Source organism: Sebastes fasciatus (genome assembly GCF_043250625.1).
Source record: "Sebastes fasciatus isolate fSebFas1 chromosome 18 unlocalized genomic scaffold, fSebFas1.pri SUPER_18_unloc_1, whole genome shotgun sequence".
Lineage (NCBI taxonomy): Eukaryota > Metazoa > Chordata > Actinopteri > Perciformes > Sebastidae > Sebastes > Sebastes fasciatus.
The window spans coordinates 47,595-75,339 of record NW_027428130.1 but is presented as its reverse complement, the minus strand read 5'-3'; the positions used below and the strand labels follow the sequence as shown (position 1 = coordinate 75,339).

Genomic DNA, 27,745 nt, shown 5'->3' with positions numbered 1-27,745 from the left:
GATAAAAGTCATATGAGAATAAAGTCATAATATTATTAGTGTTATTTATTTTTTTCTCGTAAAGTTATGACTTATTTCTCGCAATATTACGACTTTTTTTCCCGTAAAGTCTTTACTTTATTTTCGCAATATTACGACTTTTTTTCTTGTAAAGTTATGACTTTATTCTCGTAATATTACAACTTTTTTTCTTGTAAAGTTATGACTTTATTCTCGTAAAGTTATGACTTTTTCTCGTAATGTTATATGACTTTATTCTCGTAATATAACGACCTTTTTTCCATAAAGTTATGACTTTATTCTCTTAATATTACAACTTTCTTTCTCTTAATATTATGACTTTATTCTGTATATCTCAGATGTTTTTTCCCTCAATGTGGCCCTAATACTCCGTAGTACATTTGCACTTTGGCCCTCACTGCATTAGACTTATATACTATATTCTTAAACTATAAACTGTGTTACCTTCATCACAATGCTCAAATGTTTTGCGGCTCCAGACAGGTTTCTTTCTTTTTTCTTTGCCTAAAATGTCTCTTTTGATAGTAAAGGTTGCTGAGCCCTGATCTATATGCATTCTGACAGGTTGTAAGAGGAACAACCACAATCATCAGATTTATTAATAATATATTAAACCAGCCAGTAGATGGTGATGGTGATGTTTTCACAGCTTTGTTCTCCCCCCCCTGTGGTGTTACACTGTTGTCACTATTAATTCAAAGAGACACATGAGTCACCAGCTGTAGGAGGTGGAGGGGGGGTAAAGCATCCTATGCAGCTGCGCTTCTCCTGATGCGCACTGGGAGGAATGGAGGATGGCACCGGGGACTCTTCCTGAGTGTCACCGAGGATGGGTTCTCTAAACCCGGAGTGAATGAGTGAATGTGTGTCAGCGGCCGGAGGAGCAGCGGAGGAGAATATTCCTGCTGAAGGTGTCCTCGACGTAGAGAAGAACAGGTAAGAACCAGACAGTCGTGTGTTGGTGTTATGCGGGCTGAGTGAGGTATGATGTCATCAAATCTATAAAAATCAATCGGCGACCATTGCCATGGTGATTAATTACCATGATGACGATCTTCCCTAACCCCCCACCCCCATACACACACACACACCTCCCCCCCAGAGCAGCGGTGGATGCACACCGGCGTCATGAATACGTCGAAACGGGTCCTTTACTGTAGATGTCATCCATAAACTGTAGATATCATCCACAAACTGTACATGTCATCCATAAACTGTACATGTCACCATGTTTAAACAACATACACTAAACAAATGTCTAATGCTAATGTTGCACCTTCATTTTCCTTACAATTTTATTTTATTTTGGTCTCAATGGAAAAACTTGTGCTCACAAATCAATATCAGTAATTAAATAGATTTCAGACTGCCAAAGCACGAGTTGTGCTGCCTTCATGGAAAATCGGAAAGGTCGAAATTTTCACAAGGATTTGGGAAAATGAGGGCTGAAAGCATAAAGCGCTTCGAAGCAGTGTCAAATAATGGCAAAACATACGTAATGACAATGACAGGAAAACTTATTGTACAGTGACATGTGTGTCTGATGTGAATCCTCCTCCTTTTCTATCTCACACTATGACCTGGCTTAAACAAAATCACCACCGCTAACCAGGGTGACCAGATGTGGGACAATGTGGGACAATGTGGGACACATTACCGAGGCTGAGGGATAGTCTACAATTTTGATATATTGTCTATCTAACTTAAAGGCAGGGTTGACGATGTTCTCCAGTCTACACTATCTGTTATATTGGTTGAAATGGTCTTTACACCCCAATCCATTACTGAGAAAAGTATTATAAGAATATTATAGCAGTTAAAAAAAGTAAAATGTATAAAATGAACATTATTGTAATGTTGCGGTAAGGACATTTAGTAAAAACAAGTGATGAAAACCATAAACAAATAAACAGATTCAAATCTTAACCATATGTGATTTGTGTACGTGTTTATATGTATTACATACTCTGATGGTTAAAATCAAAATTCATTCATTTTATTTGGGAGAGTCAAAAGTGACCGTAGTTGCAGAAACACCCATGTGTGTATTTCTTTTAAAGTGTGAAAGTGTAGTTTACGAGGAGCCCGTGAAGGCAGCACCCAGTCTAGTGTCAAGGAGAATGGGCGGTCCGTAAACGGCTGACCCCACGAGCACTGCTCTCGAGCTGCAGATGCTCGTGAAGCAGTGATGAACCGGAGCTCCAGTGTGTCGGCAGCGATGAGTAGTCAAAGGTAAGCGCACCTTTATCGAGTTAATAAAGCCACGTCCATGTACAGAGGGTTAAAGTGATCTGATGCGTGTCGTTGTCACGGAAGGCTGAAGGAGGTTGCCGGGTGATATCTCCCGGTGGTGCACGCGGTAGCAGCAGAAAGTTACAGCACCATGTGATTGGCCAACAGAGGACCGTGTGGACGCAGACTGAGTTAAATACTGAGTACCGGTTCTCTCTGGCTGTCGTGTCTTTGGGTTGTGATATTATTTAATGCGGACATGTGTATAACTAAACAGCTGGTAGCGTGTTGTTACGTTGACTGCTCTTATAACCGCTCAGCAGCTCCGTTAGCAGCCGCTGTTTCGCTGTTTGGCTACTAGCTCTCTGTCTGTCACCTAGTGATGTGTCAGTCACGAACGAGCCGGTTCAAAGAGCCGGCTCTTTTAAGTGAACGATAAGAGCCGGCTCCCGTCCGAAAGACATTATTATTATTATTTTTTTTCTTTAATTAATTCAAGGCAGAATGATAGGACGATCTTCTCCGCGCCAGGTGCACTCCATGCACTGACTGTGATTGAATGTTGTGTTAATGACTTCCTTGCGACCAATCAGGTGATGACAGACAAGGATCATACCATCAAGCAGGGATGGGCGGGGGTGGGCGGTACGTTGACGGTCTACAGGTACAGAGCAGGAGGGAGAGGAGGACAGAAAGAGAGGGGAAGTGCGGTGCGCGAATAGCAGACAAAATGAGTGACAGTCGGAAACGAAGTAGCATGTAAAGTTATGGTATTCTGGAAATTATAAGGTTTAGTATAATTATATTGAATAATTTACACACACATACTAATCATAGGTCAAAACAGCGCTAAATTTGGCTGAATTATAAAAGGCAGAAGTGGTAAAATGAAGAGCCGTTTGGGAGCCGAAAGAGCCGGCTCTTCTTGGTGAGTTGAGCCAAATGATCTGGCTCACTAAAAAGAGCCGGAATTCCCATCACTACTGTCAGCCCGGCAGCTGTAATGAATGACATGTCGGAGCGGGAGGAGACTAATTAACGGAGTCTGTCTGTGTTCACGTTGCATATTAGAATAGGAATATGTTTCTATAGTAACGTTATAAACACTTATGAGTACACGGAGAGCTTCACTGTGAATGTTGTCGGTGTTGACTGCTGGTCTTCTAGATAATGAGGTAAACAGACATCCTCACGCTGTCCCGTATAAAGCTAATATTGATCTGAATGAACCTGTTTAAGTGTTGAACCAGCAGAGAGCTGGATGGGTGTAATGCCCGGGGGTGTAGTGCTGCAGTTAACCGTTAGGACTCCATGATGAGCCTGACTGATTAGTTTATGGACCATAGACTTTTATTGGTTTAATAAAATAGTTTGAATTGGTCTATGAAATAATATTGACATACTATCTAAATATTAAATATTTAGTGAGTAGCCTATTTCATTATTATATTATGTGTGTGTGTATATATATATATATGTGTATATGTGTGTGTGTGTGTGTGTGTGTGTGTGTGTGTGTATGTATGTGTATATATTTATACACATACACACTCATATATATGCACACATATACACACATATACACATATGTATGTATATACATATACAAGGGATATACCGATACCAGTATTGGGTATCGGGTCCGATACTGTGCTCATGTACTCGTACTCGCAAAACGGCTCCGATACAACGGCACCACTACCACTTTGCGGCAGCGTGACGTTAACCTCTCATCACCATCTTTTGGGTCCTATCGCCACGTTCACGCTCCACCCCCACACGGTGCCGGCCAGACGGGCCTGTGGTGCGCCCGACCCCGCGAGGCCGGGATCCCATCTCAGCCGGCACACGCCGGCCCTAACTTTCACTGCACCACAGGGTTTTGCTTGCACCCTCTGACTCGCGCGTGTGTTAGACTCCTTGGTCCGTGTTTCAAGACGGGTCGGGTGGGTTGCCGACATCGCCGCAGACCCCTGGCGCCTTTTTACTTGGGCCGAGCCCTGCCCTGGGGGCACAACACGGTTGGGGCGCACTAAGGACAGTCCGCCCCGGTGACGCTTTGGCCACGGCCCCGGGAAGCACCTTCGCCCCAAGCCTTTCCAAGCTGACCTAGAGCCGGTAGCGCCGAACCGCCTCGTATGCGGGATTCCCCAGCCTGCCGTCTGTCGCTCACACCCTCCAGCTGGCTGTTGGCGAGGGTCTTTTGGCACAGAGAAGTACTCGTATCAGTACTCGGTATCGACGAGTACCCAAATGTAAGTACTTGTACTAGGTCTGAAAAAAGTGGTATCGGTGCATCCCTAACATATACACATATATGAATATATATTTCAGGCTGCTGCATTACGATAAGCACGTCACGTTTATAGTCATATTAAAGCAGTACAAAATAAACACATGACTAACAGTAACGTTAGTCATATCCAAAATTTGGCTCTAGGATTGGTCGCAATATCCCCTCAGTATCTCTGGTTGTTTGCTTTTACATGATTTTTGCATCATTGTAATGAGGTACGGTTTAGATGTTGCTTATAGAGAATGAACAGTGGCACTGGATGTCTAAGACTTATTTCTGCCATTCGGTGGCTGCTTGTCAGTTCATGGAGTAACATAAACAGACTGGAAACTGAATTCACTGTATTCAATGCTTTGGTGAGGTCGAACACTGAGCCAACAGGTGCTCAGATTAAAGCCTTTCCCAGTGCCACCCACCAATACAGTCACATTTCCCTGTGCCGTATAGTAGTCTCCAGAGAATGTTGGACAGAGTTTGTAATGTTTTCTAATGTGCAGTGATCATGATAGTCTGTCTTGTTGAATTCTGACTGCTTTTTCCCATTCATGAATCAAGACCTTTTTCCAATCTATAATACAAAGTGCTATGCAGTATGGAATCAGTGCATGGTACCGTTGTCTCTGTTCAGCTTAAAGCTAGACTGGCTCGACCGCTATGTGTACGCATCCGCTCAGATTGTGGGTCAAACGCTTGAGTCAAGTTTTCAAACTGCGTACTGTATATACTAAAGGAATGTTGTCTGGCTCTGTCTTGTTGAATCAGAAATGGAGGAAAAAAAGATTGTAGCGGTCTGTGGTCACCCAGAGCTATGATAGTACATCATATTTGTTAGGTCTGGGACATCTCCCGATTCCATACTATCAAAATACTTGGGTGCCGATTCGATATGAATTGCAATTTTTAAGTATTGCGATTCTACAAGTATTGCGATTTATTGAGATTTTTGCTAACTTTTTTGACACTACACCATTAGAAAAAGTTCAATCATACACTTCTAGGGGCTGGTGGGAAATATCTTAATTAATAAAGTAAAAATGTTTGATTTTCAGCATGTGTGTAGTCAGAGATGTCCTGAAGTCAAATATATTAGGATCATTGTCAGGAAATATTTATACAAAATTTTCCAGCAACCCAAAAATAAAAAATAAAGACATTTCCCTCACAAATTAGTGGTATTTTCTTTTTAATTTATAAGGGACATGTAATGTTTTATACTTCTGGTGAATATAATCCATCAATCTTATTTCCATAGATGTATTTTGTATATACAGTTCCCTTTGTTAACACCTTATTTTGAAAACCGGACATAGTCACACGTGTATACTTCCTCTAACTTCTCCTTCCTGGTCGTCTCTAGCTCTCCCGTCAGCTCCGTTCTCTTTATACGTCCATGGTCAGCTCCATCGGGGCCGATTGAATGCATTTAACATAAATGTCAGTATATGGGTGCTCTACAGTTGTAGCGTCGGCCCATTTGACCACGGAGATGAGAGCTACGGCCGGCTCGACCGCGAGTTACCGCAATACGATAACATTTCCTGTCCGTGACAGAGTTAGCATGTAGCTTTAGCCGTGATGTCTAGCTCTGCTTTTCCTGTCAATGCGTGAAACCCAAAGTGTTTCCATCCTTTACTGGATGTGTAGTGTTTACCACGCTGGATTTAACATGTGACGGTGCAGGTCGTATCCACGCTGACCCTTCACCGTTTTGTACTTTGTCGTTTTCTGGCTCGCTACGGTTTGTTTCGGTTTGACGGATACGGAACGGATATGACGTCACGTTACTAAGACTACAACAATAAAAGCGGAAACTTCCTTCTACCTCCGTATAGACTAAATTGAAGCCAATATATTGATTCTGGCATTAAAAAAATCTATTTCAAAATCCGAATAAAAAAATTGCAATAAATAGGTGAATTTTTTTTTTTCACACCTAATGTCTGATGTGGTATATGTTTATAGTATGGTTTTGTTGTTTGGTTAAATGTATTTATGTGAAGTGTACCTCAGATAGAAAGATGTATTTCAGGGTGAACGATGCCATTCGCAATCTTTGAATAAAAGGCAATTAATATTACGCTCCTTTTGATCGCCACTGAGCAAATGTACTGACACTGGTACTCAAAAATACACACACCCAGTGTGTTCCAATGAAGTGTTGTGTGTATTAACTCTGATCATCTGGAGAGGGCCAACATGACCTCCAGTTATCTACTAAGAGGAATGATCTCACCTTCTGCAGACTAATGATTACACACAAGCTTCAACCAAACACCGTTCTCCTTTTAGTATTATCTGGTGTTGCATTAACAATTGTCATGAAAGACTAACGCAGCGTTCATGTCACGTTTTGTTCGCTATTATCAGTCTTCAATGGAACAGCCCATGCATTTCTTCATTCACAGCTCTGTCTTTTAGAGCCGATAACGGCACATTAATCAGCGGTGGCGCTTTTCCCCATTTCGCTCGTCAATAGCGCTTCATCTTATGAAAACAAATGGCGATGCCTCTCGTTTGTCTACCTCTCGTCTCCCGGTCTGTGCTGTTTTGTAGTGATTTCACGGAGCAGGCCAGGGTTCAGCTGAAGGTTTAATGATTACTCAAATTAGACCAGCTGTGCCCGTATTGAAACATGCAGAGAGCATTCACGTGTATAGACTAGTTGGTAGTATACGCATGGGGATCACCCCACACCCTTCTGTGTGACAAATCATGCCAGGACGTTTTTTTTTGTTGCAAAATATAATTGTACTAACATCTAAATGTAAGTGCTATTCAAGAGAGTATTAACAACCTGCTAGCCCTGTTTGGGACTGTCTCATCCACTGCGTAGTCCCATATTGCTAGAAAAGCTCAGAGAAGCAGCATACATCGTCAATTTGTCTTCAGCCTTGAAGTGTTTCCTCCTGTAAAACCAAAAAATGCAAGTTGAAAACGCCTCTGAGAGTATATATCTCATCTTTGTGTTGCTTGTCCACAGACACCGCAGAGTCATCTTTGCCTCATGGGCTCATTGTTGCCCCCCTGAGGCCGGAGGGCAGAAAAAACATTCCACTGGTACTTGACTGTTGGTTTGGAACCGCAGTTGTAGAGTTTGTTTTGCCCAACGGCCACAAGGAGCAACCATAGACTGTATTTAAAGATAGACGAGACGTCTCCACTCCCTCCCACTGTACAGAAGTGAAGCCAAAAATATCCCGAATAAGGGAGCTGCCATCGTGAGAGCCCGAGTTAGCGCAGCCGTGATCCGGCGGTGGAGCCGCAGTATCGCGGTCACCCGCCCGAAACCAATCGCAAGCCAAGCACGGCCGCAGCTTGTCAGCGAGAGGGACTCGCAGCTGCCAATCGTGATGTCTCCACCCTTTTTATAGCATCAAACAAGTAATTAAAACTAGGGCTGTCAAAGTTAACGCCATAACGCAAATTAGTTTTAACGCCATTAATCTCTTTAACACATTGACGCAACTTGTGATTTTTAGGTTGTAGCAGGCTCAGTTTTAAATCTAGAGTGAAGATACTGGTATCATATGAATCTATAAAACCTGATGAATCCATCGGTCCAACCATGTCATACTAGCTTGTGGTGAAGGAGGCTAAATAACGCTCCAAACATGCACAGAATTTTGGCGAGAAAAATGGTCATGGCCATTTTCAAAGGGGTCCCTTGACCTCTGAGGTCTTGGGTTCTATGGGTACTCACGAGTCACGCCTTTACAGACATGTAGTTTGGCTTGAGTTTGCCATGTTATGATTTGAGCATATTTGTTATGCTAAATGCAGTACCTGTGAGGGTTTCTGGACTATATTCTTTCATTGTTTTGTGTTGTTAATTGATTTACAATAATAAATATATACATACATTTGCATAAAGCAGCATATTTGTCCACTCCCATGTTGATAAGAGTATTAAATACAGGACAAATCTCCATTTAAGGTACATTTTGAACAGATAACAAATTGTGAGAATATTAGCATGCTGACATTAGCATGTAGCTCAAAGCTCTGAGATGTTCAAGGTACAGACTCACAGAGCTGCTAGCACGGCTGTAGACCTATTTTTTTTAATATCCAGATGACATTAGCGTACATGACCTTGTAAAACCTTGAACTGAGATGAATGTTTTCCTTATAAAAAAAGACACACTGATACAAAATAAGACTGATTTCTGTATCTTCCTGTCAAGGACAATAAGAAGACATAGTATTCCCCTGGTTATAATCCTTGTTAATATTCCGTTTGAGCGCTCACACGTCGTGAGTATTTTAAATGCAGCTGTGTTTTTCTGATGAGGGGAATGAAAGATGTGCGGTTTGCTTTGAACTACCTTGATGGGATTTTTCTAAAGCGTTGGCCTCATTCAGCAGTCTGTCCTGTGCAGCTGCAGACCTGCTCTCTCACCATCAAACAGCAGGTCTTCTGCTTTCCACCATTTACACACAAGACGGGGGGGTGTAGGGGTGAAAGTACCGGTGCCGTCAGCTCAGCTCCCACTACCTCATGTAACGTACAATCATTGTCTCTGTGTTGCCAGGCAACCACAGCCTCCCTGACCTTCTTGTGTGAGTTGTGATGCTCGTGACACCACCACCACCACCTAATACGCACACACAGAGCCTAGCCAAAACACAAGCAGTACTGCACACACACACACACACACACACACACACACACACACACACACACACACACACACATATTAGTAAAAGGGTTGAACCTTTACCTACCACAGATGAAGAAGCCTAAACATTGATTAGATACTAGGACTGAGGCGTTGTGATATTGTTGGATGTGAGTGATGGATGTGTTGCCTCGTGTGGTGGAAAGGCACCGTTCTAGGGAAATAGGCATCAGCCAACTGGTGCAGAAGCAAATTGCTTGCTGTGAGCCATATTTCTTTTGTATTGAACATTTCTAAGTACTGTCTTTTGCATCATCAAGCCATAAGAGTAGCCTGTGGGGTGACGTGTTGGAGGCTAAGTATCCTGTTCGTGGTAACATCAAGTGAGTCAGTGCTCTGAAGCCCTTATGATTTATAAATACTTTTTTTTTTTTTTTTAAATGTATGTACAGTTATGAGTGTCTACTTACACACAAGCACTGCTTTTGACCTTGTCATGTGTTATGGAAATATAGCCTGTACTTTAAAGGGACAGTGTGTAGGATTTAGTGGTATCTAGTGGTGTGGTTGCTGATTGCAACCACCTGAGTACCCGCTCACTCTTCCCTTTCCAAGGCGGCAGTAACATCAGCCAACGAGTGCAAAACCGTGGCATCGCTGTTCGCCTCGCTCAGAGGCCATCCTTACCATAATAACACTACTTTAGGAGCAAGTAGGGATGCTAATTTTGAAAAAAAATCGTCACCGGTAGCCGACCCTCATTAACCGATTTATTAACCGTTAACCGACAAGATTAGTGCCTCACATGCAGTGGTGTGCCATCTGCAGTGTATGAGCACAACAGACAACTGAGTGTCCAGTTCACCGTCAGGATAGTTAACCAAGCAACCACGATGCTGCGTGTAGTGACGCGGACATGCAGCCACATTCCCAGTAAAAGTCTCCACTGCACATTTAGTTTAGTTTAGCAGGTTGTCAGCTGTGTCTGCCCGGCGTCACGATACTCTGTCTGCCTGGATTAACGATAGCGATTGTCAGACAAACAGTGTGTTTTTGTGCTACGTTAGCATCTGTAGCTCTGCTGGTAGCAGGCGTAACTTTTGTGAGTGTCCGACTGACCGTGTGTGTGTGTTGTCGGTGGAGTTATAGCTGTGAACGTAGGTGTGGCAGACAGTGTCTATACGTTTATTTGTAGGTGGATAGATGCTACGAGGCTACAACTCGCTCCGCTCAAGCGATCTATAGACCGGAGCCAACTTCCTGTATCTTGCAACGCCGGTTCAGACTGTCTTAAGGTGGGCTCTTGAGGTGGACCAGCTTTGCTCCTCAAAGAGACAAGCTGCTCTTCTGCGTTTTTCTCAGCTTTTTTATTAATTATTAACATTTCTTTTAACTGTTTTAACCGATAGCGTTAATCGGTTAAAGTTCTTAACGACGGTTAACAGTTAATTATTAACATCCCTAGGAGCAACGGAAGTCAGACGGTGGCTGGCGGTACCACGGTTTGGCACTCTGTGGCTCACGTTACTGCAGTTTCACAAGCATATAGAGTACTATGGTGGCCTTCAAGTAATGAAAAAACTTGGAAGGCTTGGTCGTGTTTTGTTTGTCCGTTCTGGGCTACTGTAGAAACATACGAAGGGAGCTAACGAAAACACAACAATTCTTACTTAGAATTGACAGCATAGCCACTGATTTGACTGACAGAAACAGGACAATAAAGTCAAAAAAGTCAGCAGCTACTGGGTGTTCCTGTTCTATGTAAACCGATAATTTACGCCCCCCTCCTGTGGGCTTGGTAAATTTATACCATTACCATTAGAACTGTAAAGGTCACTTCAGTTGAGCTGAGTTGCTCTGAGGTCTGACTGTGAGAAAGGACAGTCCATGGTTAAGAGGGACATTATAGGACATTAAACATTATTCGTACTGTATCGTACCGTTTTAATGGCAAAGATTTAAAACTTTGAAGAAAAAAAAAAATCCAGTAGAGTCATTAAAGACCAGAGATGACAGTTACCTGTGTTGTCACCGTGAAGCCAGTGAGCTTCTTGTTTTAAACACTGGGAACATTTTAATAAACGGGTCCTGTGAAATTGTGCATTTTTCCACGTTGCTGCCCGTTGTAGAATGGCATCTTAACAGTAGGGGTTTGCAACAAAGGGCTGTTGGCTCCAATCCTGTAACTCTCTCAGCAGGAGCAAAGCTTTCTGTGAAACAGCAGAACAAGGTGCACACTATACATACACACATGCCTAACTAACAAGCACTGCAGTAAATGTTCACTTATTTAAATACTGTTAAAATATTTTTCTTAGCGTGCTACTATATGACTTGCAGTACATACAGTAGCATGTGCAAAAGATTGACGAAGTACTAGTAATGGATTGTTATAATGAATGAACTTGCCTCTGAAGTGACACATTCTACATACCAACTTTAACATTAGTTAAAGAGCTACATTCTGTCTGTTGAAACATCCACGTGACGACGGGTGCTTTTGAACTGAACCAGTTGCACTGGAAGTTGCTCCCGTTCCCAAACCAGTCATACTCGGGCAGATTAGCGATAATAAGCCATATTTAATGGGGTCAGGTGTCTCGGCCAGTGCTTGATCTAACCGGCACAGAGTATCACACAGACGGGCCTGTCGGTACAGAACACTACTGATTGTGTTTGATCAACATAATCTCACAAGAGACATGATACAAAACTTTTTGGTACCAGTGTTTCCCCTACCATTCCAGTCATATCACTTCTGTTTGTAGTAAAGTCATAAAAAATGCAGCCAAAATGACTTAAAATAGTACACTATTATGCTGAAGTCATGGGTTTAATAAAGGGATTGTTTGGGTGTTTTGAAGTGGGGTTGTATGAGATACTTATCCATAGTAGGTGTGTTACCTACAGTAGATGACGGTCAGCACGCCCCCAGTTTGGAGAAACAGAGAGGAATACCAGCACGGGAGCAAAGCAACGTACTGCTGTGGACAGGGACGGCAGCAAAACCTATTTTAGCCTCCTAAAAGAAAGGCTCACCTAAAAAACATCAATATCAGTTTAAGTGTATGTTATAATTAGAATATTTTCAGACGGCGAACTGAAAGTGAAACGTATCTATATACAGTTTTTGTCAACGGAGTCTGCTGGCTTTGGAGAAAGCAGAAATAAGTTTCAGTTCAGTTCCCCATCGGAAAATATTCTAAATATAGCGTTCACATAAACGAATATTGATTTTTAAAAATTAACTTTTTGCTGCCGTCTCAGTCCACACCACTGTAATGCTTTGCTCCCTGTGTTGGTGCTCCTGTCTGCTTCTCCAAACCAAAAGGAGTTCGTCTTAAAAAAGAGTTCCTCAATCTTACTATGTCGTATCTGACAAAATAAACCAAATGAGTCTGATGCTTAAGCATACAGTAAGCTGGAGATTCATGTTCATTTTCAAACATAAGCTGCCGTAGACGTAAGGTAAAAACATACCATAACAGTAATCCAATTCCTCATGTGTCCTAAACCAAATGTTTTGATACTGCGTAGGTGTTTCTTTGTTCCACTCCCTGCGTGCTCAACTCATGACCCTATCCTCTATGAGGGTAATTGAACTGGAGCTCAGTGGTTCCGCCTCTGTAGGAGACTGTAGCACAACAACACGCTGTGAAAGAGAAAGATGGTCTTATGTGTGTGTGGTGGAATATGAGTTATTATCAGATGAGCACAGCGAGGAGCTAAAAACTTGTGTGTCCCCTAAAGTGAAAACTGTAAAAGAACACCGTTACGTATCTCTTGCGAAAACACAACAACGGATTGAGTTTTTGTTTGGTTGAAATGATCCGTACCCAATGGAAAAGAAGCCACTGTTTTTGGAAAACATTGTACAGGCGTCGAATCATTTGTAACAATATTGTGACAGGTCGTTTTTCTTCTGCATTTTTTTCTGTGTGTGTTTTGCTGAATTTCTCCTCTGCCTCCTCAGTGATCGGAGGTTGTGATGAAGATCCTGCCCTCCAGCGAACCTTCAGTGTGAGTGGCCAGTGTGTGTCGGCCAGACGGCGGCAGCTTGGACTCAGTAGAACACAGTAAGTCCTTCGCTGTTTTTCTTTGGAACCTGTGTAGTTTGTTGTTGGTATTTTTCTCTGACAAGTTGTTGCGTTTTTCAACTTTAACATTACAGTTATTAATAATGAGGTCCAGCTGTAATTCAGACAAAAACGCCATGCAGTCCTTACGTAGTTGAAGTAGATGGGGATGGTGTGCGTTTGTTGAGTATGCACATGGCTGGGTGTATATGTGTTTCCCATTTAAAATGTTATCTCTTTAATACAGCTTCTGTTTTCCTGCTGTTATTTAATTTCAGAAATCCAATGACTTTAAAAAAAAAAAAAGATAAAACAGTTTAAACCAATACAGTTAGGGCTGCAGTTGTCCATTATTCTAGTAATCAACAGGGCTCTGTGTTTTGGCAAGAATCTGGCGATACGATACGTATCACGATACAGGGGTTACGATTCAATATATTGCGATACTGTAAGTAAGGTGATATATTGCAATTTTTTAATAAAATTTTTAGGAAAACTGTCATAGTATAAAGAACATCACTATATGCATAAAATCTGAGTTAAAAAAAAGTTGACTTTGTTTATGCCAACATTCCAACATTCCAACATGATAGCACTAACTAAATGTTAAATAACGCTCCAAACTTAAGCTAAATTTTGGCGAGAAAAAAATAGGCATTTTCAAAGGGGTCCCTTGACCTCTGACCTCAAGATATGTGAATGAAAGCATGAAGCATCATCGCAGAAGCCTAACACCATCTCTCTGGTACCCCCCCTCCCTCACTTAAACACTGTTATCTCAGTCAGCATATTTCGCTGTTGTTTTCACTATTAGTACTGTTAGCATCGTTAGCTGCGAGCCGTACCGTAGTGTATTAAAGGGGACCAGCAAACTGGGGAAACTCTCGTGAGCGTGTTTGAAGGTTAGGCATTGACCTCGAATAGTTAAGGTAAATCGATTAACAGTCCTAATTTTTAGAACTCAAATTACCAAAGAAATAGTTTCAGCCCTAATTGCAATAATGTTTTAAACTTGATTGTGTGTGTTTTTTTGTACAGAAGATTAGTGGAACTTTTTTATTTGTGGCTATGAGGTCATTGTTATCCTCAGTTTTTTTTAATCAGGAGGGGGGGTGGGGATTTATGACAAATACTGCAGCCAAATAATTAATGGGAAACACTGGTTAGTCATGGAAAATGAGAACCATGTGAGTTTTCCTTTTGTATCGAGCAGTAAAAAAGTCGTAGCAAGACGTGTTTGAGTTAATTTGCTGACATCGCAGCGTCGATGCAGAAACGATGTATCATGCGGCCCGATAGAGGGAAGTTAACTCCTCACTGGTTCTTCTTCCTCCAGCTGTCAGTGAGCCTCCCTATGGGTGAAGTTCTGTCTTTGATGTTGTGATCAGCCCCAGAGGCCGTGCTCCCAACAGCCTTCACTCTCCAGACCCCTCCCCCTCCACCCCCACATCCACCGTCATCATGGGGGAGGTAGTCCTAATGCACTTCACCACCGTGGACTACGTCATCTTCGCATTGCTGTTGGTGGCGTCCACCGGCATCGGCCTCTTCTACGCCTTCTCCGGCGGACGCCAGCGCACAACACAGGTAGGCTTTTGTTCCATCTCTCTCCTGACGATACTTCTTTCATTTGACACTGTTTTAAGACTACAGGGTCAGTTGTTTTTTTAGAAATGTCTTGACACCAACCTTTTTGTTTGTCCTAGGAGTTCCTGATGGCCGATCGCTCCATGAGCTGCCTGCCCGTGTCTCTGTCCCTGCTGGCCACTTTCCAGTCGGCCGTGGCCATCCTGGGCGCTCCGTCCGAGGTGTACACCTTCGGGACACAGTACTGGTTCCTGGGCTGCTCCTACTTCTTGGGCCTGCTCATCCCAGCTCACATTTTCATACCAGTCTTCTACAGACTGCGGCTGTCCAGCGCCTACGAGGTATACACGCAAAGTAGAGAATTAACACACGACGTGCACACGCGGTTTGACATGACTTTATCTGTCTCTCCTCTGTCTGCAGCTTTTGTGTTTTCACTACTTGTCTTTCTCAAATCTCGGCGCTTAAAATTCTTATCTGTCCTCTTATCTGCTTGTCCTTGACATGTTAACGTTCAACAGGAACAAATGTTCTTGTCTCAAGACTGAACATCTTTTAAATGGTCTTTATTGACAGCCATGCTGTTTATCTCATGAAGCTCAAGTACACAGACAAGTCGTTTGCAAGAGAACAATACTGCACTAATGTCCTGTGAACAAAGAATGAGTTGTAACTTAAAAGATCGGGGGGCCGGTTGCACAAAACACCTCAAGTTTTCTCCTTAAGGCTTAATTTCTCCTTAGCTGAGACAGGGTCGACGATGTTATCCAATATTCACTATTTGTTATGTTGGTTGAAATGGTCTTCACACCCCGACAGCGATCCATTACTGATGAGCTCTGAAAAAGGACCGGAAGAGAGCCGTGATCTGTAGCTGCTGTAATCCTGTAAAAACGTCTACCAATCATTGCCTCGCGGTACGCTTGGAAAGAACCAATCAGATGCCTCCCTGCCTCCCTGCTCGTACTCTACCCTTGGCGTGCACCAGCCTGAACTCAAAGCGCGTCGCCGCCACAAGTTTACTGGAGAATGGAAGAGAAGGCGAGGGGTCGGGGTGGGTTTAGACGTAGCTCCTGAGGCGATGCTACTTTAAAATTATGCTAGCTTTCCAACATCGTTGACCCTATCTTTAAAGTGGCGGTAGATTTTTGACATCATTGGGCAAAAATTTGTTCGTATTGGCTGGATACGTGAGGCTGATGCTGCGTTCACGTACAGTATATATCATGAAGGGGAAAGGAAAGTCATTTTCTCTGAATGAAAAAAACGACAGCGCACGGGGAAAGTACCTGTGGGGGAAGACGCCCTCGTCAAGCGGATTGATAGTGCCTGAAACATGCAGCCACCTCACGCAGACCGCTGCCCGTCTCCCTCCACGCCACTACCGAGGGAGAGAGAGCGAGGAGTCCAGTGTGACGTTCGTCTGCATGCACGCCTGCATGGATGCGTGCTCGCATGTCTGGAGAGTGAACCGGAGTAATGTTTAACATTTCTTTACTAATAAAAGTGCTAAAAAACACATACGAACAAATAACGTTTGTCGTCCTTAAATACAAGGTGCAAATCCTTAGTATCCATACAATCGATTTTATATCGATATACGTCTCCCGTGAAGGACAACTTGCCGAGTACCTATCGATGTAGTTGAATCGTAGGAATACAAATTGATACATTGATGTAGTAGATGAATCGTTACACCACTACTGAACAGGGTGGTCTAGTATAACAGCACCATAAATTACATTTATATGACCACAATAGCACAAACTCATATTTTCCCTTTTTATTTTAGGGTTATAAAGTCCTCAAATATGACGACAGAATTTCAAAGCTTCCTTCGAAAACTTCAATCATAGCTTCGCATGTAAAAAAAAAATGACATTGGATACAGCCCAACTGCTGGCCAATCCAGTTAATCAGGAAAGAACCAGACTGACTGCAGAACCAGGCGAGTATTTCTGAAAGAGGAGGTTGTGGCAGGAAGGGGCTGGGAGAACGCGACAGGGTGGAAGTGAGTCACAGAGAGCCACAGCAACAGCAGAGACAGCATATGTCAATACGTAATTTAAGTGTGTACATTAATAAAATAACCGAGTATTTAGTATTTCTGTAGCCGACTAGCGAGGGTAGCAACGTTTTGTCGACTAATTACAGACATCCCTAGTTGCTAAGGTATTTTAACTTCAAGGTATTCCTTAAAGTGACAGTAGGCAGTACATTGGGCAAACATTCCATAATAACCTTTCAGCATATTGTAATTCAAGTGTTCTGAGAGACTTCTGCTCCTCCTCATGGTTCTGTTTACCGGCTTTAGAAAATCTAGCCCGTGACGGGAGACTTTGACCAATCACAGGTCATTTCATTGAGAGAGCGTTCCTATTGGCTGTGCTCTGGTCATTTGACCAGAACTTGGCGTTCCTTCACCAGATTTCACAATGGCGGCGGCGTCACAAACTTTCTCATTTTACAGCTAAACCGTGCACTACAAGATGATTCTGAAAACATTTGAGGAGAGAAACGGGCATTAACGTAACAGAATATTGATTCATATTTGATCAGCGCTGCCTAGTTTGTGTTCGTGAGTGATTGACAGATGGCTCTCATTGACGGCAGATGGACAGCAGACCTCAGATCAGCTCTTACTGCTTGTTTTCCTCCGGTCTGTGAAATCTTACAGATGCCGTTAGGAGCACCGGAGGACACAGAGGCACATGATTTTTTTCACGATATAGCGACCGTTTCATAAAAATAACTTTTTTTTAATCATATTTGCTCCAATCTCGCTTACTGCTGCTTTAAGTATAAGACCAAGATGAGTAAACATAAGTACATGAGTAAACATTTTAAGGAAACCTTAAGGAGAAGACTTGAGGTGTTTTGTGCAACCGGCCACCGGCTTTTGGTAATGTGGTGTCTAAACTGTCGGCTCTGATCCCGAGATTAAACATCCACAACACTGACCATACATCACAGAATGACTCTGAGACAATATTCTAATCAGCCTTTTGTTCATTCTTTTGTGTTTCTTTTGACATTCTCTCTCCCCTTGACAGTATCTGGAGCTGCGCTTCAACAAGACGGTTCGCATATGTGGGACGGTGACCTTCATCTTTCAGATGGTATCTTTTGTTTGCGTCATACTTTCTTTCTTACGTTAGTTTCTGGGCCAATACTTTGCTGGAATCAGGGATCTAAACGGTAAAGACATTAATCATTTGACACATGAAAATGATGTTAAGTCATTTTTATTGCAAGTTTGTTAGTTAGTTGGCAACTATAGTCAGCCGGTGAGATAGTAAAACATTAAGGGAGAAAGGCAGTAACAGTTTTATGCTAGCCAATAAAAGAAGTGTGTTGTTTATCCTCCTATCTAAGAAGGCCAGTTATATTACAGCCTGACTTTGGCCCTGAAATTGTCACATTGACCCTTGTAAAAATGTCTCTTATGGTTTGTGTTTCTATTTTCTCCGATAAAAGCATTAACACCCTGATTGAGGGTGGGTTGCTCAAAGGCTACTCTGCCTCGTCATCAGCAAATGATGACACCTAGTAAAACAAAGTTTAACCCTCTGAACCCCAAGCAGTAACAAGACGTTTTTTTTTTTGCTCCTGTCACACTTTATTCACCTTGGCCTCATTTTCACTGCAATATAAATGACTGCGTAAGTCCTGCACCTCTATGGAAAATCATGGCTAGAAGTAGGGAGAACTTGAAAATGTCTTTTGTGTTATATAACGCCGTTATGATGCCGTAAATCATGAAAAAAAGAAACATGCGGGTTTAATTTCTTTGATAATTTATTTCACAAAAAAAAGGAAAACAGTGTAATCTATGAACATAACATTTTTCGTATAGCTCCAAGTGCTATACGTATTGAACTATTTACATTTTTACGATCTATCCTCTCCTCTCTGCTCAAACAGGCTGCAGCTTAGTCAGAGTTTCACTGAATGTTTGTCATGTGATTTGTGGTCTCAGCCGAGTCATTCGTTGCTTCCCGGTTGCGCTGTGGAATTTGCGCAGAATCTAATGTTGTTGTTTTTTAGAGGATCTGGTTAGCGCAAACGGTTTATTTTTTGCTAAATTTTAAATGAGACGTAGAATAAAAGTGATATTGATGAAATATCGCTTAGATTTGGTTTGGGGTTTTTTCTGACGGAAGCATTCATTGCACGTGATTCGTTCAAGGGCCGTCGGAAGTTTGTAAATCCGGCGACACGTTCTGTTACAGTTTCTGGCTGTGGTAATTTTGTATATAATAAGTGGACGTAGTCACCACGACGTCATCCACTGGTTTGTGCGCTGCCGTTTTGAAGCCTCAAGTTCAGCATTTTGGCCGTCGCCATCTTGTTTTTTTTGCAACCAGAAGTGACACAAGAGGGTGGAGCTAAGTGCAACCGAACGCTGGATAAGACATTTTTAGGCGACCAAAAATGTTACAATTAACTTTCATGAAGTGAAAACAAACTGTTTAAAATTCTCCCAGATCAGACAACGCCGTGGTAGCAACCTGTCAATCATAAGGTAGCCCCGCCCTAAAGCATCCCCTGCTTTATGGTCTATTTGACTCTAAATGGGACCATAATTTACTAAATGAACATCATGCTGTATTGAAGAAGACTTGAAACTAGCGATTGAGACCATAAACTCATGTTTACAATGTTTACTGAGGTAATAAATCAAGTGAGAAGTAGGCTCACTTTCTCATAGACTTCTATACAATCAGACTTCTTTTAGCAACCAGAGGAGTCGCCCCCTGCTGGCTGTTAGAAAGAATGCAGGTTTAAGGCACTTCAGCATTGGCTTCACTTTTCAGACCCCGAAGTTGCCCACAGATTTTTGAAAACATGCCTTTCAAACCTGCTGGCGAGTTTGGGGTTTAGAGGGTTAATTGTGTTAATTGTCGTCCAATCAAACCTGTTATTTTTAAGTTTTCTTGTTCTGAAATGTGTGTGTTTTTGTTTCTCTTCCTGTGCAGGTCATTTATATGGGGGTGGTCCTGTATGCTCCAGCGTTGGCACTCAATGCAGGTAAAGAGTAGCATATATTTAGTTTTGTCATATTTCACCACAGGATCATTACACCAAGTTTTACACAAACTGTCACTGATGGTGTCACCTGGATGATTGAGTAACACGTGTGCAGTGTTTGGTAATGCTCTCACTGTGTTCACTTGCAGTGACAGGTTTTGACCTATGGGGGGCAGTGCTGGCCATGGGGTTGGTGTGCACTGTCTATACTGCTCTGGTGAGTCCCCAAATGAATAATGTTTACTCATTTTTACTAATGCTATAATATGTTATTTTAACAGTTTATTGTTGCACACGTATAACACTTTATAACAATATTATCTGTATTTGTTAATGATTCAGAAATGATTTGTAAACCTTAAATAAATTGTTTGTAAAACATCTATAAACATTAAATAGATAGATATTTGTGACACTTTGTTAATGGTTAATAATTGGTTTGTAAAATAACTATTGAACAAGTTTAATTAACTATCAATTTACCGTTTATAAATGATGGTTATTATAAAGTGTTACGTGTTAATTTCATCAATGACTACTGTGACAAAATATTTGTTGACTACAACATTTAGTTTTTCTACAACAGAAGCTGATCAATAGCTAAACGCAGATCGACCTTTCCATACAAGAACTAATACATTTGTGAGACTAAACAATAATGTAAAAGATGAAGAAACTTTATAGTACTCAGGAAGTTTCTTTAGACAACAGCTGGTGATTACTGTCCAGAAGACCCCCCCCCCCCCCCCCCCCCCCCCCCCAAAAAAAAACAGTTGTTCATTTCCATGTTTATAAATCCACAGGGAGCCACTGGAGAGGGGCTAAAGAGCCGCATGTGGCTCCGGAGCCGCAGGTTGCTGACCCCTGTTCTAGGAACATGGATGTTACTCATTCCATTTGTTGTCAGCATGTCAACATGTCGCCTTTACAGATGTTTTTTTAATGTTGATTAATCTGGAATTAAAAATTTAAATCTACTGCTCCTGTATTCTCAGGGGGGTCTGAAGGCGGTGATCTGGACCGACGTGTTCCAGACGGTGGTGATGTTCGCGGGCCAGCTGGCGGTCATCGTGGTGGGGGCCAGTCAGGCAGGGGGCATGGCGGAGGTGTGGAGGAAAGCGGTTAACGGCAGCCGCATCGCTGGACTAGAGTGAGTAGTCGGCATATTTGAAGTCCGGTAGAGTGAAGTATTCGTTATTACCTTTACATGTTGCAGTGCATAAAGGTCACATCACGTTGTATTCCCCTCTCTTGCCCCGTGTAGTCTGAACCCCGACCCTCTGGAGCGCCACACCTTCTGGACGCTGGGCGTGGGAGGAGTCTTCCTGATGCTGGCTCTGTACGGGGTTAACCAGGCCCAGGTCCAGAGGTACCTCAGCTCTCGTACGGAGAAAGAGGCCGTCATGTGAGTACCGTTGCCGTCTCACAACATAACCCTCGCTGTTTTAAGAGAACATGATGCAAAGACTGTGTGCTGTGTAGAGTATTAACCCTTATTAAGTGAAAAACACTGACTCCTGGCTACCGAGAGACATCCAAGCTGTAATAGCAGCCTGTAGTTCCATCTTTCATCCAACTACTTCACTGTCACGTCAAAATGACGGCGCCGGTGGCAGGAAAAACAACCGATTTTGCAGCTGCGCCCCAAAGACACAGAACATAGGCAACAACTGCTGATGTTTTTCACACTATATCTCTTACTCAGATAGAGATAAGGTCGGAAATCAACACATCTTCTCTTTAATTATTCAACAGTATTTATATTGTTACTTTCCTTTTAAACATTAATTTTCATGTGTAACTTTTTTATGATGTCACTCTTGTTGACAGTGTTTTGGTTTGTCCTTCCAGGTCCTGCTACGTAGTGTTCCCGTGCCAGCAGATCGTCCTGTGTTTGGGTTGTCTGATGGGTCTGGTCATGTTTGCTCGCTATGGAGAGGACAGCCCTCTGGACAAGGGCTACGTCAAAACCAACGACCAGGTTCATATTAATTTGCCTTCACAGTTCTAAAGATTGTAGTGAGTATACAGTGTCTTTGTTATTCTTGACTCTGGAGGCTCATCCTGATGTTGAGTTGCTTTGTGCAGATGGTGCTGTACTTTGTGATGGACGTGTTCAAGGACCTGCCCGGGCTCGCGGGACTGTTTGTGGCCTGTCTCTTCAGTGGAGCTCTCAGGTAAATGACCCACGACAGAACGGAATAAAAGAATCAGCCACTGTTGAATTGGAGTTGTCAAATTTGTCAAACCGCTTTTATATTAAAGGGATAGTTCAGGTGTTTTTAAGTGGGGTTGTATGAGGTACTTATCCATAGTAGGTGTATTACCTGCAGTAGATGACGGTCGGTGTGCCCCCAGCATCGAGAAACAGACAGGAGCACCAACACCGGAGCAAAGCAATACAGTGCTGTGGACGAGGACGGCAGCAAGACCTATTTTAGCCACCGAAAAGACAGGCTCACCTAAAAAAATGTCTATCCTTTTAAGTGTACGCTATATTTTGAATATTTTCCGACGGCGAACTAAACTGAATTGAAACGTATCTGTACTGTTGTCGTCATCTGAGCCTGCTGGCTTTGTTGAGAGCATAGATAAGTTTCACTTTCAGTTCAGTTGCTGTGTTTCATGAGTGCATTTTCACCTCCCATCAGCTGGACATGAGATGACGGCATTTATCACTTTTTTTTTTTTTTAGAAGGTTCCTGATAACTACACTATTCATGCCCTGTCCTGAAGGCCTGTTGCTGTACAGACAAGCCGTATAATGTGTTAACACAATCCCAGTTGTTCATTCAATCCCATTGTTTGTCTCCCTCCAGCACCATCTCATCAGCCTTTAACTCCCTAGCAACAGTAACCATGGAGGACCTGATTAAACCTCAATTTCCAAACATGACTGAAGCTAAAGCGACGCTGCTCTCCAAGGGACTCGGTAAGACCCGTGCTTTAATGACCTTATTGTACATTCGGGGGAGGGGGGGGTTGTCATGCACTACCAGATACTGTATTTTTTACAAACTTGATATCGTTGGATATAAATCTGTAGTGTACATTTTAATTGTTACCAGCCCTCTGAACCCCCGAGCAGATCCAGGGCGTCGTGTTGCTCCGGAGAATTTAATGTTTTTACAGGATTTTGTTTCATGCAAACTGATTATTTTTGGCAACATTTTATATGACACCTGTAGAGTGAAAGTGATTTTGACAAGAAAAAAACAAGCCTTTCCAGCCCACCGGCAGGTTGTGGGTTTGTGAGGGATCAGTGATAGTCTGTTTAAGCCACGCATTCTGTTATCATAAATAAGTAGCAATACTCAAACGCTGCTTAATGCTGCTTAGTTTAGTTAATACTTGAACCTGCTCAGTGCAGTATATATAACCTGCTGCTAGCAGGTGTAACCACTAAATGATGTCTTTGTCTTCTACTTGACCCACAGCTTTGGTCTATGGTCTGGTGTGTCTGGCTATGGCCTACCTCGCCTCTGTAATGGGATCTGTGCTGCAGGTAACTTACTGTTGACATGAAGAAAAGTTATTCATTATGTTTGTAAGGAAATGAAGAGTAAAAGATGTATCCATGTGTCTTTACATTACTTTCATTTAGAAGAATCAAACCATTTTTTGTTGTTGTTGTTATTATTCTACACTGCCATGCTGTCTGTCGTCTGTTCTTTCAGGCAGCCTTCAGCATCTTTGGGATGGTGGGTGGTCCTCTGCTGGGCGTCTTCTGTCTGGGACTCTTCTTCCCCTGGGCAAACTCCACCGTGAGTCCTTCATTTAGCGACTTTTAGTTTGTACGAGTTTGGTTTGAAGTTGAGGTTTTGAACATCTGAACCTGTACCTCCTCAGGGCGCGGTGGTCGGGCTAGTATCGGGCCTCGCCATGGCCTTCTGGATCGGCATCGGCAACTTCGTGATGCGCATGTCCGGTCCGGTCCCGCTCAACGCCACTGCTCTGCCCCCGTTCGACAACATGACCACCGCCGTCATGACTACGCTGCTCAGCGCCACCACAGCCAAGCCGAGGTAACGCTAGAACCAACCTTCTAGATGTGTGTTTGTGATGATCATCAGACGTGTCTAACGGCGCCTTATCTTTCGTCTTCTCCTCCTTTCCTTCAGGCCAAGGGGCGTGGAGGCACTCTACTCGCTGTCCTACATGTGGTACAGCGCTCACAACTCCACCGTGGTGGTGGTGGTGGGACTGATAGTCAGCCTGCTAACAGGTACACACACTTTAAGCCCCTTTCCCACCGGATAAAAACCCACTAACATCTGGCTTTTGTCTTCAGTGGGAAAGGTTACAATCGGCATGCATTCCCGGTACAAATGACTCTGCAGTAGTCGCGGCTATTTATCAGCTCCAGCTCCGATCGGCAGTGATGGAAACATGACACCCGGTTATCATGCTATGTGATGTCTTGAAGCGAATATATAATAAATAAAATCAACAGGGATTTGGACAATTATTATAATTTATCCCTGTTGCAAAACACACAATCATTATGCTCTCCTCGAAGCCACCAGACTCCAGTCAGAAAACAACAATTTGAACTCGCCGATCATCGAAACCCGCTTCATTCAGACTCGACAGAAACAAAATAGAACTCATCTAAAACGTCTTTGTCAGTCTTTCCACTGTTCCAACTATAAATTGTAAATTCTAAGGCTGTCAATCGATTCAAATATTTAATCACGATTTATCGCAGATCAATCACACATTTTTTTTATCTGTTCAAAATGTACCTTAAAGGGAGATTTGTTAAGTATTTAATACTCTTATCAACATGGGAGTGGGTAAATATGCTGCTTTATACAAATGTGTGAATATATTTATTGCTGGAAATCAATTAACAACACAAAACAATGACACATATTGTTCAGAAACCCTCACAGGTACTGCATTTAGCATAAGAAATATGCTCAAATCATGACATGGCAAACTGCAGCCCAACAGGCAACAACAGCTGTCAGTGTGCTGACTTGACTATGACTTGACTCCAAACTGCATGTGATTATCATAAAGTGGGCATGTCTGTAAACGGGAGACTCGTGGGTACCCATAGAACCCATTTACATTCACATATCTTGAGGTCAGAGGTCAAGGGACCCCTTTGAAAGCGGCCATGACAGTTTTTCCTCACAAAAACTTAGCTCAAGTTTGGAGCGTTATTTAACCTCCTTCGCTACAAGTTAATATGACCTGGTTGGTACCGATGTTTGAATACGTCATCAGTGCTGCCCTGTTCATGTATCTGTCAACATGTTTAGGACCCATGAAGGAGAAGGATCTGACCCCCGGCACGGTGTTTCCGGTCCTGGGCACGCTGCTCTTCTTCCTGCCTGAGCGCTACAGGGAGAAGCTCTGCTGCGTCACTCCCCTGTCCCCTCCGGTCCAGAAGGTAATCTCCTATATAACACTCTTTGTGTGTTTTTCCTTGTTTGTTTTACCGTAAACCCCGAGCATTTCAATAGTCTTTTACCCCTTTGCCAACCAGCCCAAAGAAATCAACGCACAGCCTTACCAGATGGCCAAGAGAGACGGCAACGGAGCGGCTTACTGCAAAGAGGACACCGTCACAGAGGACAAGGAAGCGGAGAGTGACCAGGCACAAACGGAGGACGAAGACTTGGAGGCGAGGATCGCTCTGCCTGCATGTCAACTGGCGGCTCACACGGTTCAGGAGACGGCCTTGTGATCCTTTCTCCTCCTACTTATTACGCTCACACACCCCCAGATACTGCACCTTGGGGGGGGAAGTGCAGCAACAGATGGATCATAGATGTGAAGTCGACCACTAAGTAGAATGTCCTGAAGGTCTACAGCACCAAGGCTGATGGACTTCAGCATCTAACGTGGGGAAAGGGTGTTTCATTCTTAACCTGCTCCCACCTTTTTTTCTCAAGAAAAATAACTGAAAAATCTACTTTTGCCAGGCTGGATCTGTGCACCGGAAAGCCCAACACGGCAGCCGTCAAAGAAGAAAACGAGTCCGTCGATCTCCGTTAGCGACGCGCAGGTTCGCCTCTGTCCAGATGTGTGCAGCTTGGAAGGTAATAGGAGTGGGTAGCTCTCATGCACAATGAGCTGTTCACTCTCTCCGTTTGACAAAAGAATCAGGTAGTTCTTAAATAGATATACAAGCTGTAAATGATGTAAACAAGATGTGTTATTTTTGTAGAGAAGATGGAGCCATAAAAATCCCAGAATATGTTTTAAGAGAATCTAATATAAAAAAAAAAAAAAAGAAGAGAGAGACTTGAACGGAAGGCATGACCGTACTGTGATCGTGTAGTGTCTTTTAACATGGCCTTGGTTCAATGCTGATAGTCGCCTTCTAGCTGCTACTATAGATGTCTAAATACAGAGTCCACGGAGGCAGAGCTGTGTGTGTTCAGATGAGGGCAGTTACATTGGATGGAGCAAAGTAAATCCTGTTCCTACCACAGACCGTATATGGAGATGGACGACATGACAGCTCTCCAAGAGTGGAGCCAAAACATCTGGATCGCAGTATACTGTATATGGAATATCAATTTTACACAAATGGCAGGTGGTAAATATGAGCCTCTGTGTCCTCTTCTCTCCTCTTAGAGCTTCTGGAAAAGATACTGACATGATTTTTAGTTAAGATGATCATGTCAAATGTCTTTGAATGCATTTGCATTTTTTCCTAGTAGCTCTAAATGCGATACTTCCATGCTGTTATGTTGTTGTTATGGGTTACTGCTTGGCCAGTGTAGAGAGAGAGAGAATGATTACAGCAACCAGTAACACTTCCACTACACATCATGTGTCATGTGAGTACTGTAGTACTGTACTGTGTAGTTTTCTGTTGTTTCCACAGTCGTGGTGAACTAAGCAGTGCTAACTGACAGGATGTGTTGGCCACACAATGAAGCTCTAAAGTGCCTCACTGACTGTCCTCTAATGAGCTGGTATTAACCTGGGATGTGTTGGCGCCGTCTGGTTTGGTGGCTATCAACCTGGAACTCCCCTCTGATGTGACCGCCCTGAATAACACACAGCTCTGCTCTGAACCACCTCCAGAAGCCGTCTCGGGCCTTTGACACGGACCTCCTTTAGTTCCATTAGGCAGTAACTTAATATATTTGAAGGTAAATATGATTCAGTCATCTCTGGTAATTTTGTATTTTAACCACCTTTTTGTAAGTGCCCGTCTTATTCTTAATTTTTTTTTACATTCAGGTTGTCATCGGTGCCAGTATGTGATTGATTTGCTTTAGTCCATGTGTAGTTTGAATATTGTCATCATGTTTTTTTGGAATCACAGAATTCTTGACCGTCACATTTTTTAGCTTTTTGAAGTCATCCATTGTCATGGTGTAAGAAGAGAGGTGTTGCGTGTCCAGTGTTTATGAGTCAGTACTGTGTGTGGACTGCATGGCCGTGTGACTTCCTGTGTTTGATCAACATCGTTAAAGGTAAAAATCTCCGGTTCGTTCTCTTTGACGGCGATAAGCAGTAATTGCAGGTGTGTTTTTTTTTTTTTAGATCTCTCGTTCATTTGTATTTGAAGTTTCATCGTCTGTAGTCGTCGCTCCTTTTTTTTGTTTTGTTTGTTCGACCGTAGTAACCGTTTACTCGCAACACTAACAGAGACCGGAAAAAAACAGTTAACGCCGCTTCGCGAGTGAGTTGAAGAGCGAGTCTGTTGCGTTAGCTCCGCCCCCCCCCCTCCCCTGGCGGACCAACCGCGCGCCAATGGTGATTTTTTTCCCAGGAATGTCGCCACAGACTCCCAGTTCAATCACCTTCGTGTTACCTCATTCACCGATAGACGGTGACCTAACAGTTATTTAAATGAAAATCTTGGAGATTATTGTCTGTCACGTTTCCAAAGAGTTTTCTACAGTTTATGG

General features: G+C 42.9%; 1 protein-coding gene across 2 annotated transcripts; it reads left to right on the top strand.

Annotated features, from left to right (window-relative positions):
• Nucleotides 1-774: 774 nt before the first annotated feature.
• On the top strand, nucleotides 775-25,975 carry LOC141763586 (sodium-dependent multivitamin transporter-like). Of its 2 annotated transcripts, none has more exons than XM_074628041.1 (18): nucleotides 775-957; nucleotides 13,142-13,244; nucleotides 14,581-14,831; nucleotides 14,951-15,172; nucleotides 17,885-17,950; nucleotides 19,811-19,862; nucleotides 20,012-20,079; nucleotides 20,858-21,012; nucleotides 21,127-21,267; nucleotides 21,714-21,843; nucleotides 21,951-22,039; nucleotides 22,682-22,794; nucleotides 23,300-23,367; nucleotides 23,540-23,626; nucleotides 23,712-23,887; nucleotides 23,984-24,087; nucleotides 25,133-25,263; nucleotides 25,360-25,975. In XM_074628041.1, the coding sequence occupies exons 3-18, from the start codon at nucleotides 14,706-14,708 to the stop codon at nucleotides 25,558-25,560; spliced, it is 1,929 nt and encodes a 642-aa protein (XP_074484142.1). In that variant the 5' UTR covers nucleotides 775-957; nucleotides 13,142-13,244; nucleotides 14,581-14,705; the 3' UTR covers nucleotides 25,561-25,975. The 2 variants fall into 2 exon arrangements, with proteins under 2 accessions (XP_074484142.1, XP_074484141.1); XM_074628040.1 differs by lacking the exon at nucleotides 775-957 and adding an exon at nucleotides 2,116-2,253.
• Nucleotides 25,976-27,745: the final 1,770 nt, after the last annotated feature.